At 41.6% G+C, this 13,799-nt stretch overlaps 1 protein-coding gene across 2 annotated transcripts in view; it reads right to left on the bottom strand.

Annotated features, from left to right (window-relative positions):
- PIK3CG (phosphatidylinositol-4,5-bisphosphate 3-kinase catalytic subunit gamma) overlaps positions 1-13,793 on the bottom strand; it is a 35,123-nt gene extending 21,330 nt beyond the window's left edge. The window contains exons 1-4 of one of the 2 annotated variants that reach the window (XM_021384583.1): positions 13,607-13,793; positions 6,457-8,472; positions 1,844-1,909; positions 1,517-1,742 (exon numbers count right to left, since the gene is read on the bottom strand). In XM_021384583.1, coding sequence (XP_021240258.1) covers positions 1,517-1,742; positions 1,844-1,909; positions 6,457-8,460 — 2,296 coding nt within the window. In that variant the 5' untranslated portion in view covers positions 8,461-8,472; positions 13,607-13,793. Of the gene's footprint in view, positions 1-1,516; positions 1,743-1,843; positions 1,910-6,456; positions 8,473-9,693; positions 9,848-13,606 lie in introns of those variants that run through there. The other variant, XM_021384584.1, reaches the window with a different exon arrangement.

The raw sequence follows: 13,799 nt of genomic DNA, 5'->3' as shown, positions 1-13,799 counted from the left end.
ATGTATCATTAGTAGGACAGTCTGAATGGAAGCCTTATTCAGTGGAAATGTCAATTACATAAGACCTCTTAAACTGTTCTGCTGTAGATTAAATACAGAGATTCTTTAATTTCAAAATCTGGTGGGTGCTAAAGGGATTGCTTTCTCTTGAAACTTTTCTTCTTTTCCCACGTATTCTTCAAAGATAATGTACTAAGGAAACCATTGCTGCTACAGACATGTACACCTGCAAGGCCCTAAGTTCCTTTCTGAAACATGAGGATCTGACCAAATCTGCTTAGATTATATAGCACTTGTAGAGGCACTCAAAATGCCGTTTAGAAAGAATATTGTATAGGCATTTAGTGAGCTTCAAAATTCACACTACATATAACTGATAACATATTGTATATTAAAGAACAAATGCATATTCCTGTTACACTTGATGCAATTACAAATAAATTTTTTGAGTGATATAAACAATTTTAATTACAAAGGCAGTACCCAATGCTCTGTGTTTATACCACGTTTTTGATACAGAAATCTTCAGCCCTGAAGGATACCTCCTGAGAGCCAATAAGTACAGCAGTCAGCTCCTCAGTGGTCTCCTTACTTTCCCAGCTTTCTCCTTACTTTTTTACAGCTGCATCTCAAATACCATCCCAGAAACTTCCCAATAAGAACAGGAATGACTTTTGAACCAAGGACTTTGTGGTCTAGAATATACTGGTCTGAACATGTCAGAAGAGCTGGTATGTCTCTCCCTGAAATTCTACAGCTTACAAAATTTATTATTGTCATACATCTCTTGCACTTAGTCCCAAATCTCAGCAACTAACAGGAATTTTAATAAAAATGCCTCTAAGGAAGTCACTTGAAAAAAAAAAAAAAGGGGCAGGAAAATGCTGAGGTAAACAGGCATTGCATAACCCAAGCATGGGGCCAAAGCAGTGCTTACAGGAACTGAAAATAACAATGTCACATCTGTCTCACAGGACTCCTATTCATCGTGCTGCAGAGCACCAAAGATGGGCTCTGTATGTTCAGGGCTGATCCACCAGCTACTTGTGGCCTAGCAGAGACTGCTCTGAACTCCTCCCCACTCCTCTTGCCAAGGGCGTTGCAGGCACTGCCCAGGGTAAGGCTGTGTTTCTTGACTTGTGCCATTTTTTGCTCTTTATTTCCAGTTAATATTTGCGTCCTGGGTTGCTTCTATTTTTCAGTGCTGGCATTCAGCTAAGGATTATGTACAAGATTCTAACTTTCCAGTTGCATGGCATGAGGCTCAAGAAGCTAAGTCAAAGAAGGAAAATGTTAGTTCTGTAATATCATTTTGGGTGTAGAGAGCAAACAAATGTATTATTAGCTCAATCACTATAAACTTACACTGGCATTTTATAAGAAGTAATAATGGCACCCTTTGACAGTAATCTATCCATGATTTTTAAATAACCTCGGCAATACAATGCCTAGATTTCAAAGCTAAATGGAAAAGAACAATATTATTACAAATGAAGAAGTGTCTGTTAATAAATACCTTGAGAAGTGACATCATATTTTTCCGCAGAAACTGATTTTATCTCCATTGTGACCTTATGCAGCAATTCAATGACTTGAACCTGTTTCATGAAATCGTGCAGCATTGCTTTTCCACAGCCCCTAAGGTAGGCTTCTAGGATCACAGCGAACCTCTGCTGGTAGTGCATAGATTGGGCAATCTCACTTCTTAAAAACCAAAACAAGAAGTGACCAATTCTTTTGTTCTGGTGGTGAAGAAAAACATTACGATTAGCACACATGACAGACAATTCATTGACATAACACTAGTAACTCAGCATGAGTTGGCGGTATTTGAAGTACTTACTCTCAAACCCCGCTTCAGCAGAAATCTGGCTAACGCACTGTCATGATATGGCTCAAATTTCACAGCCTGAAAAATAGAGAGAAGACACGTTAGTAACATATGTAAGGCCCTCTTACATTTACACTTCACAGATCACATGTACAGAACGCACTACTGTAAGAAAGAGTATAACAAAACATTTTTTTTTTTTTTGAGGAAACAAAGTTGAAAAGACAAAGCAATGCTTCTCTGCTGGATTCAGCACACTCCTTTTATCTGCAACAGGTTCTTTTCAGATTAATGCTGTGGTCAGCAGGGCAAGGGAGGTGATTGTCCCTCTCTGCTCTGCCCTTGTGAGGCCCCATCTGGAGTACTGTGTCCAGGTCTTGGGCCCCCAGCACAGGAAGGATGAGGAGCTGTTGGAGTGGGTCCAGAGGAGGACCATGAAGATGGTAAGAGGGCTGAAGCACCTCTCCTATGAAAAAAAGGCTGAGGGAGTTGGACTTGTTCAGCCTGGAGAAAAGGCGGCTCTGGGGAGACCTCACTGAGGCTTTCCAGTACTCGAAGGGAGCTTATACGCAGGAGGGGAATGGCTTTTTACAAAGTCTGATAGTGATAGAATAAGGGGAAATGGCTTTAAACTGAAAGACATATTTAGGTTAGATGTTAGGAAAAAATTCTTTACTGAGAGGGTGGTGAGGCCCTGGTACAGCTGCCCAGAGAAGCTGTGGGTGCCCCATCCCTCGAGGCACTCAAGGCTGTGTTGGATGGAGCCCTGGGCAGCCTGAGCTGGTGGGGGGCAGCCAGCCCACGGCAGGGCTTGGGGGTAGGCGTGCTTTAAAGTCCCTTCCAACCCAAATCTTTCTGCAATTCTATGGTAAGTAAGGCAGGGCCAAGCTAACTGGTGAGACTGAGTTCTGGACTGCCAGTGAAACAGCACAACAGCAGTCTGTAGGAAAACTTAGGAAGATGAGAAAACAGTCTGCAGCCTGATTGACACAGAGAATGCTTGGAAAGATTATTGTCAAATGAAATAATGTATTTGTAATTATTCTTTTATTAAAATATTCAGTAAGAGCGCACCATTTCTGCCAACATGCAGCACACTGGGATTGGGCAGCAGGGCTCCCCGCTGGGTGTCCCAGCTCCCACAGTCTAGGAGCAGCTTATCAGTGCCCCTCATCTCAGGAACTCTGACCCTCAGTCCCAGTGGACTACAAAAGAGAAGAAAAGCTCTGATACAAATCCTATTCTATAGGAAAGAACACAATTAAGAAGATGAGTTTAGCAGAGCTGCTTTTTTCAATGACTGTGAGCACAGATACGTATTTTTTCTTCCAGAGGACACTCCCCTGCACCAAGCCCACAGATATAGCCAAGTCACGGCCAAAATGGGGTGGAAACAAAGTCTACAACTTTTTTGGAGTGTCAGGAATTTTGTTCTGTTATTCTCACCCTCACCACAATAACCAAGTGAATTGGTCTACAAAACAAAACCTAACCCCTGCTCTGGGTTGGGCACTGGGCTGTGATGGGGAGCTTGGTGACCCCTCCAAGTGCCTTCTCCAGCTGCTTCCTTCCTGCAGAATGAGGGACTCAAACTTACAGGAGGATCATACTGAGGCTAAAGGGGATGAAAGGTAGGCATGTAGACACAGAAAGGGAAATAAGTAGCAAACAAGCCCTGGAAGAGTCATAAAATCCCTTGCATGGATAGTAGGGTTGGTGAATGGTTTAGGTACCGGAAACAGAGAGCCAGGACATGGCAGTGGGGAGATTAAGGGCAAACAAAGGGATGTGCAGAGCCCACAGCATGCAGCTGCTCAGCTTTCAGAAGCATCACAGTACACAAACCTCCAGGGATAGCTATGCAATGCAGCATAATGATTCTTTCTAGATCACTGTGTTCTGCAGCCTGCAAGGAAGCAACCAAGCCATCAGCAGAGCTATGCTGAATTCATTAAATATCTTGTAAATGTACTGCAGCACATAGTTCTTCCCTTATTAATAAAACATCAACACTAACTCCCCAATAGTTTAATTCACCCAAACAACTGCATCTTACTTAGGAAAGACAAGGAGAACCTACAGTCTTAAACTGATTGTAAAATATACAGATTCTTTACTTCATGTGTGACCTGATGAGGTATTATGTTTTCTAATAAAAATATTATTTTCACTGCAATAAGGAACTCAAAAGCAATGGCTATTACATACATTCAAACAGATTTGCTTCCAGGCCCAAGGAAGGCTATCAAAGACCTTATTCTGGAATACATTCTGCTGAATGTTCTCCATGCACGTTCCTGAAAAACAACTGAAGAATCAAACAGAGCCAAAGGCCTGGTCCCTGCTTCAAAACAAAACTTCCTTATATTAAAGTTATAAATGTATTTCAACATAAGAGATACTAAAAAAAAAGTTTTATGACTGTCCTTATTATACTTGTGTCTTGGAAATAATTATTTTTTAAAAAATCAATCCAATTTTTTCTGCATAGAGACAATTACAAGTATTTGAATATGAATAATAAAAGCTAGCCATGAAAAAAAGGCTTGATAGTGTTTCCCCAGGTCCCTTCTTGGACCTTTGCTGGGTCAGCTCACCAATGGAAGGCCTTGACACAATGCCACATGAAGTAGTGCGATCTTTTTCATTGGTATTTGTTTTTCAATGGATTTTGCTGTGATTTAATTATCCTCGTGACATTTTATCACAGATAGCCACAGACTCTTATTGGATGCTCAGTGGACTTATTTATGGTATAGCTACTTCCGTTTGGGATAAACCAGGTGGGAAATAACACGATTCTCACCTGCACTGGGATGTAGGATGGAAACACCCTATGCACAGGGAAAGAAGCCGTAAAGCTTTCGTGAAGGCACGCATGTGAAAAGTCATGACTATTTTCAGGACGGACAGCCAAGATGTCCTCCTAGAGCAGAGGAGCGCCAAGCATCCATTCATTCTCGGAAAAATGCAGTGTCAGTACTTGGCTGCATGGTATCAAAGGTCTGTGCTCTGCAATTAACCACGGAAGAGAACCCAAGGAAGCAGCTAAGAGGTAAGAGCTGGGACTTAGTATTTTTTTCCCTTTTGAGGATGACAGTATTTTAACATCTGGATACATTTCTTACTAAAAATGACATGGTGAAATTAAACTACGATGGAATTATACTACACTCATTTAATTTACCTTTAGAGTGGTTTATTCTTTTTAAAACTCTCTCCAGAAAGCAAGTAATCTCAAAAAGAAATTTTAAAAAGAATATTTCCCCCGTTCTCTTAGGCACTTTGATACGGACCAATCGCCATCCCATGCTCTAATTTAGGTACAGAGGAAAATGAAATTGCTGAGCTGCGTGCAGACTGCAGAGCTGCAGCCAAGCAAATCCAGCCCAGCAATGTGGGAGGTCTGGGAAGCAACCACCGCAGTTCCTTTGGCTAATGCTAAGCACACCAATTCTGCCTGAGGAGCCTCATCTTCAGACAAGTGAAGACAACGCTAACAAGGTTTCTTTAAAGCACTGCCAATGTGCAGCAAAGTCTGAAAAATGAACTTTATTTTTCAGCAACCAGGGCCCTCGGAACACATGGAAATGAAAAGACCCGTCCCACCAGTTCCCAGGTTGCAACATTTCCTTTTTTGGGGGGTGTTGGTTTTTTTGGTGTTTTTTTTTGTTTGTTTGTTTTTTTGAATGCCAATTCTGTCCTCTGATTCTTTGAAAAAAGCATTTCCTGCTCTGCAGGCTGACAGCCCCACACGCGACCCAAAGACCTGCCAGGCCCAGGAAGCCGCAGCACTGCCACTTCACTGGGGAGCACGCTTCCCTTGCAGGACTGCAGGTCCCACCTCTCAGAAGCCATAGGACTTTGCCACCAACAGCCAGCCCAGCCCCAGCCCCACTTTGTGAGAAACAAACCAACCAATCTGCTTGTACAACTGATGCCGACTTTCCAGACGTTTCACCTAGCAGACTGCACACAAAGTACTTCAAATAAATACAGTGGTGATTCATTTCCAATAAAAACACATTTTTTTTTCCACTCAGCTTCCCAGAATGAATTAATTTTATCTACAGATAACAAACTTTTATTTGCTTGTTAATTATTTCAGAACCTTCTAGATAAATTTGGTCCCCTTAAAATTCCAAGACTGACAGCACTGCCACACATTATATAACTGCATTGTCATTCCACATCCTGAAATCCAACCCCAGACTTTTATTTGGGCCTTTGCTGTGTTAACATCTACCTTTACTTTCTTCCTCAATGTTGGTAAAGCTGACCAACAGCTCATCAGTTCAGCATGATTCAGAACTGACAACAACTGGATTAGAGAGAGCACAGTAAGGATTTGCTCCCACCACAGCCATGTTAAATGTTGACAACATAACATACCACTGTAGACATAAGATGCAAACTGTAAGGCACAAGGCAATGTTAATACAAAAATAATGATACAGACAAAAGGTGAAAGTAGAAAATGTGTTTTGGGTTAGTTTGGTCACTACCACTGCTTTGATCATACACTGAAGGCTTCAAAAACAGGGTTGTTTGCTGGCTTGGGAATGGTTATGTGGTAATGTAAATATTCTCAGAAGCCAGAGATCAAAAATGCAAATACACCTTACCTGCACAAGTTGCAAAAGATAATGAAGAACATCATCATCTTCTAAACTTTCCAGTTTTTGAACTGCCATTGCTCGTACATTTTCATCAGAAAAGTTACAGTCCAGAAGTTGCATTGTGAGTCCAACATCTAAAGTGCTTTGATCCCACACCTCCTTTTTAGCTAGCAACTGGTACGTTTTGGCCACTATTTCTTGTTGTCCCCATTTGACAGAGCTAAGAAGCTTAGGGTATGCCTTGGGGTGCTTTATGCTTTCATATCTAAAGTGCCACAACAGTTCTTTGTCCTCAGGAGAAAGTGGATTAAGAGGGTCAGTTGCTATGATCTCTTCAAGTTGCTTACGAAGCTGGTTGGGCATTTCGGCTCGTGTCCTATCCCCCTGAGAGTCAGATGTTATCCTGTGCTTGGGCAAGGCAATTGGGTGACAATATTTGTCCAGCACAATAGAGATAGCCATGGAGTTTTCTTTATCTGGATTAGTTGCTGAGGTGAGTTTGTCTGCATTGATACTTCCTTGTTCTTCCCCTTTGCCTGGGATCTTCCACATGTGGAGCACATACTCCCCACTTCGTAGCAGGAAACGGTGATCTATCAATAAAAGATTCACATAATAGAGAAGCTGAGTTTTGCATTTTGAATCAGAGTTGGGGGATTCATGTGACTGAAGGTTTGTTTTTGTGGACAATCCCTGTGCTTTACCACAATATATCTGAAGATTCAGGAGTGCTCCTTTAGGCAAATCCTTGATTTTGATATCAAACTCCAACCAAATATTCCACAGAACCTCCTCAGTAAAAGGCTTTGAGGAAGTCCTCCTTTGTGAAAGGAGCTGTTGTCCGTGTTGAATGTTAGCCTCCACAAATACAGTAAGATCAGTATTTCTTGGTAAAACTGGGATATCTATTCCAATTATTTTCACCCTGAATTTCCTATTACAATCCCACAAAGAGATAGTGAAGACTCTCTCATGATCTTTTCCATCTATTGTCAGTTGTTCGTGATATCCTGTAACTCCTGTACAGTCATCCACCAAGGGCCACTCTTCCTTCTGCACCTCATCCTCACTTGGGTCAGGGGGGTTGTCTAACACAAGGTGGATTTCTTCCCCATTCTTAAGGCATTGTCTTATCCAGTGAAAATCTTTGATGGGGGTGTCTCCAGTAATGTACTCATCTCTGCCACAAATCCTAAGAACGAAATCCAGTTCACTATGATCTTCAGGAATATCCATCAAGGATTTTTTCTTTGCCATTTTTGTGAAAAAGCTATGGAGAATCATATCTGGAGTGTCATCTATTGACACTTTAATTTTTTGGCTCGTTGTTCCTCTATGTATGATTATGAAAATGTTATTATTGGTTATCTTTTTAAACAAATATTCTGGGAGTGGCTTAGATGTGGTCCATGGGTGCATTGCATACAATTTGGGATCTCTACAGGCTACCTCTATCATTCGTGGAGTGACTAATCTGCGTCGGGTAAATTCTAGTTCATCATCGTGCACGTTGCTTACATCAGTAACATCATAACCAATTAAATCATTAAGCTGCCGCTGAAACTCCTGAACTTCTTCTGATGGTTTTTGTTTCTGGACAACATATATCTTGCCTACTTTCTTCTGTAACACTTTCCAGTACAGTATGCAGTCTAACGTCTGTAATAGTTGATGTTTATCATAAATTTCATACCACTGCCCCTTCTTCTGATACTGGAGAACAAACTGATCGGGGGTGAATGCATGGTAGAAGTCTGTGGTTTGACTCATCTCTATTGCACGCATCCAAATTTGTGCTTTCATTTGCTCAACAGTACAGTTTCCAGCTATTTCGAGTAACATCATTTCCGGTACTTTAGTATGTTTATTGCTTGTAGGTAAAATGAACTCAATGGATATCAGTTCCATTGAAGACAAATTACTCGATGTACAATGAGGTTTCATTCTTCTTCTCCTTCGTTTGTTTTCTTCTCTCATAACAACAGGCTGTTCATAGTCACCCAACTCCATGCCAGAAGAAATCTAGCAAAACATAAAAACATTTGATTGCTTTCTCATCTACATTTTTTCTTTACTGTTATTTTTTACTTATTCATGATTAAAAACACAGATCAGTCAGAATCCTGCTACATGTTTTTTAGATTTCCTCTTCCCCTTAATTTCTGGTCATAAATACTTGCTTTATATAAACCACTCCAGATGTGATCTTTTCAATTCAAAACCAAATATAAGAAAAAAAAAAAACCAACAACCCAATGATTAAATAATTAAAATAGAGCTTTTAAACAGCCTTCCCAGATTTCACTGAGGATAAGCAGTCTGACAGTGTATTTCTGCCATAGTGACTTGCTCTTGCTTCTATTTAATCAAACACTGATTCTTCTTTTTTGACATTGTTGGTATTAATAGAGGTGGATTTTCATAGAGATCAAAAGACACCGTAAAGTGTATGAACAGAGCACTATCCTACCAAGTTCCAGGAAAGACAGAAAATGGCAAAACAAACAATTAATTTTCAGACCAGACTCATTTTCCTCTACCTCTCTTTTTCGTGATGATGAATAAGGACTTGCACCAAAAACATTCCTTAATATTCAAAAGCCTGTTTCTTAAGACAGACGTTTAACATGCATCTGAATTCTTCAAGTCCAATATCTTTAGATGTGATTTTTAAAATCAAACCACTCACCAAACTTACAACAAACAACAATTTTAAAAGCAAGCACTTCCAACATAAACTATTACTTTGTTACAGAATAAAAAACTCCTAAGCTGGGGATTGGAAATACATGAAGTTTAAGGTCCCTTCCAACCAAAACCATTCTATGATTCTATGACATTTTATTACCCTGTACCTCATTGGTTTTCAGTAAACCAAAATTATTTTTGTTCACAGTTTAACATTGTTCAGTCGACGTGAGTTTAAGTGGAAATTATTCACCAAGAGGTTGGAAAGACCAGATGCACTTGCACAAGCCGCCTACTGAGTTTTCTTTCACTAACTTACAGTGACATATGAAACATCTTTTTCAGATAAAGCTTTATACAAAAAAATATTTCTCTAACTACTAGAAAAACTAAAACACGCTGATGTAATGATGCCTCAGCAGATAACAGAACAAGAAGATAAAAACATGTTAAGCTAAAACAATCTAACGCACTAACTACAACTCTTTTTTCAAGTCCCGGAAAGCAAACTGTGGACACCACTTCTATAATTAACAAAACACAAGGAATTATTACCTGCTTATTAAATAAAGGCTGAATTGCCGAAGACGACTCATTTGTTTAATTTTTGAAGTTCCTATTTTTCAAAGGAAGATCATTCATACAAAAAATTCTTTGTTTAAGCTCTTCTGCTTTTCTTGCTCGCCCTCCTATCCAGATGCAAAGGAAGTGCTGCACTTAGCAGGAAGGAAGTTTTAACCAAGTCGATTACACGTATGATTGCTCATTTTAAAAAAAGTCAGAATGCTTTTCCTGTTGTAACAGTAAAAATACACTTACAGTAGAGCAATGTAATTTTAACACACGTGCAGAGAAGGCACACTTACAGCCTGTCTTTAGCACAGGCTAAAACAGCTAAAAATAATTTGGGCAATAAAACTAATGAATCTAAATAAAATATTTTTAATGTCAGCATGAAGATGGAGTATATTTTAAAGAGTTTAACTACTTTTTAAGAGTTGAATAAAAATACTAGACAAAAGAAAACTAGATCTGCAATGCCTCCTTATTTTTATTTGCCTGATGGTAGCACTTTGAGGACTCCTAGCATATGTTAGTTACAGGTTTTTTTAAGCCAATCTTCGTATAACCGTCACATGGAGATGGTATATTCCAAGGATCTTGCACAGTAACCTCAACAACAGAATCACTGGGCAATCTACCTCCTCATCCTTTTAATTCATGCAGTTATGATTACAAGCACACGGTGAAACCCACTAGAAAAGACAACTTAAGATTTGGGAAGAATTTTAACTACAGACTTTCAACCTTAATTCTGAGAGCTTGACTTTGCAGCATTCTTCCAAAGTCTGAATTTTGAAGTGCTATTTCTAAAAAACATAATACAGTCATCTATTTAATGCATTTTTCTTCTTTTAAATGTGAGCTATTTGCAGGGAGGTTTCTCATGCCAACAGGATACATATGTTTCTTACAAGTATCTCTCATTGTAGATGTCTTTTTGATGGCACTACTAAGTAAACCTGGACTCGTTACAGTTTCATTGTTTTTTGACAGACCTAAGAAAGCATGCCTGCTGAAAACGTCTTATTTTGCCACTTTGCGATAGGTACTTAAGGATAAATTTTCCAAACACATATACACATATATTCATTCTCCTGAAAAGTTATTCCAGCACTAGTCCACTGATCAACACTGTCAAGACATTCAAATGAAGCATCTCTGCCTCATGCTGCAGAGAATTACTCCATATGCTGCGCAACTACAGTGACTGACAGTTTCATCCCCTTTTAGGACCTACTAGCAGAGAAAGGGTATGAAAGAATCAGATATTCCCCAGAAAACTGCATTAGATACTGTGCCAAGTGTGTGACACCTGTGTAGCTGCCCATACAAGACTCTTCTCCCACATTCATTTGGGTTGTGACCTGCCACGTCTAGTTCAGTATAGATATCCAACTTCATCTCTGGCCCAGCTCCATCAGCTTCAGAAGTCAGTTCTTGGAATGATGACCATCTCTAGCCTGTGTTTGTGTAGTGACAAACACATGTGTCCCCACTCTTACTTAAGCTGACACCAAAATTGTAACAATTTCCTGCTAATCCATGAGTGGGCATGGGACAGATTTCCTCACACATATGCATCAGGAAACTTCTTTGTTTAGAACTGAGAATCATTTAAAATAACTTCCTAAAACCTTTGTCATGCCTAAGCATTACTTCCAGTATGGATGTTTCTATATGCCTATTCCAACAACACCAAAAAATATTTTAAATTAACTCCTTTGTTTTTTTAATTCTTAGGAGGCTTTATCAAGTCTCAATTTCCATGTAACACACTGAAGCATCCTACCACTGGCCCACAAATCCTGGAAGGTACAAGAGAACACAGGAGGAGGTGGGCCTGTACAAGGTAACTACAGGTTACTAGACAGGTTCACTCCCATCTCCCACCAAGTTCCCACCTCTTCACTCAGGTCAGCAAACTGACTGCAACAACAACAGAAAAGATTGGTTAATTTTCAGCTGGATCAGTTCCTTGATCTGACTCACCAGTTGAAGGGGTGGTAAGACAGGGAAGGGAATGGGACCACTGCTGTTCACAGTAACAGACACTGAAATATTATAAATAATGATACTGAATCAGTGCACCTGCCAAACTTCCCTGCCTGGTTAAGACTGTGTAAGAGTTTTACTACTGCTTATTCTTTACCACTTACACTTATTTTTCTACTAGTTTCTGCTTTTAGTTTAATACACCATATGGAAAATGCTTTAAATTAGTCTTTTCACATGACTGCGATCTCCTCTTCAGACAAAATAATCTACAGGAAAATAGGCACTATCCAAGCAAGAATTGTATGTTATGCAAATACAATAATGATTCAAGTACACTGACACTTTGAGATAAAGCTAACTGTAAAGATAAAGAAAAAAATCCACATAAATGACACGACCCAAAGGTTTCCAAGCAGCACGCTACATCTACATGCCAGCATTGCTTTTTAGCTGGAGACTGCTTTGCATTTAATGTATAAGAGTAAAATTTATCTTCCTATATACACATTACGCGCGGTCGTGAGCAATGCAGGCAAGATGCAGCACAAACATGTTAAGCATGAAGACAGCTAAAAGAACTGTCTTGGTTGGGTCTTCTGTCAAATCCACTAGCAACTACCAACTCTCACTGGGATTAAATCAACACAAGTTCCTTCCATTAGCAAGTAAACATTACGGATAATATAGCAGCCTTTTGCATCAAAAAGTATACTGATCAGCAGATACAGCTTAACAGGAGGTTGTAGAATGAATCTGACTATAATTCTAGGGGGACTGTGATATTTTCAGGACCTCCAAGACTTTCTGAAGGACTTCTGCATATTTTGGTTTCTACTAAAGTTCTCTATCTGGCAGATACCCAAAACTGGAACAAACAGCAACTTCTAGCTGGTTCCAAAAATAAAGATAGGAAGTTTGGAAGAATTCTGGCTAACCAGTTAACGTCAGTGATGGGTAATTTACTTCTAAAACAATGCAGGATCTGAAAACCCAAGGATCACAGCTCCAGCTCCTGCAGTAACACACTGTCATTTCAAGTTGCACCCATTTTTCCAAATACTGATGTTAAACTGTATCATGGGATCATACAATCACAGAATGGCTTGGGCTAGAAGAGACCTTAAAGATCATCTAGGTCAAACTCCCTGCCGTGGGCAGGATCTACAGAGAACACCAGCTCCAGAATGCCCTAAGCTATTATTTCAGACATGTTTTTTGTCAGGGAAAGTTTATGATTTATACGTACTGGGTCACACAAGAGATTAGTATTTGTTTGATGACAAAATACAGTTATTTATTGTTTAAACTCTATGCGTAGTATAGCTTACTTGCAGACGTTAAGGGCACAGGCTGATTGCCCACTTGGCACAGTTTGGGTCAGCGTACCAATAATTTCACTTGGAGAGTTTCGCATCAATCCTACAATTCTTCGTCAGGCCAAGCCCTAACTCGGCACCGAGGCCACACAGCGCGAAGCACCAGCCATGCTCAGACACACTCAGCCCCTGCCTTGCGGACTGCAGTGCTGACTAACGACTCAGCAGAGCCACTGGAAGGGCTCTCAGGGCAGAGCGCGTCGCCTGACCCGGGCCGGGCACCGCCGGGAGCGCGGAGCCAAGGCCGAGCCACCAGCCAGCGCCGGGCCGGGCCGAGAGCGCCCCGCGGCCGTGCCAGCTCGAGATGGCGCCCAGGGCCGAGCACCCGCGGGAGGAGCGGAGCCGCGGAGCCCACCGCAGCCCGGCAAGGAGCCCAAGACCGCTCGCCTCTGCCCGCCGCGGAGGCCGGGCCGCGGAGCTGCGCTGCAGGACCCCGGCCGAGCCGCCCAGCCCCGGTCAGCCGCGGGCCTCGGCCTCGGGCAGCGCCGGCCTAAGGCGGGGTCCGGCTGCGGCCCCGGAACGGCGCTACTCACCGCAGTGCGCGGCCGCGGCCCCGCTCCGGACAGGTGTTCTCCTCAGCAGGAAGCGGAGCGGGTCGGGGGCCGGAGGGGAGGCTCCATGGCCGGCGGTAGGCAGCTCCGGAGCCGCCGCCAATCACACGCCGGGCAAAGGGGGAACCGGCGGTGGGGCCTCCCCGCCCTGCTCGGCCGGCACGGCCCGGCCCCG

Source organism: Numida meleagris, chromosome 1, assembly GCF_002078875.1.
Source record: "Numida meleagris isolate 19003 breed g44 Domestic line chromosome 1, NumMel1.0, whole genome shotgun sequence".
In the NCBI taxonomy this organism is placed as follows: domain Eukaryota; kingdom Metazoa; phylum Chordata; class Aves; order Galliformes; family Numididae; genus Numida; species Numida meleagris.
Note: the sequence above shows the minus strand (reverse complement) of the source record. Positions and strands in the feature narration are given on the sequence as shown.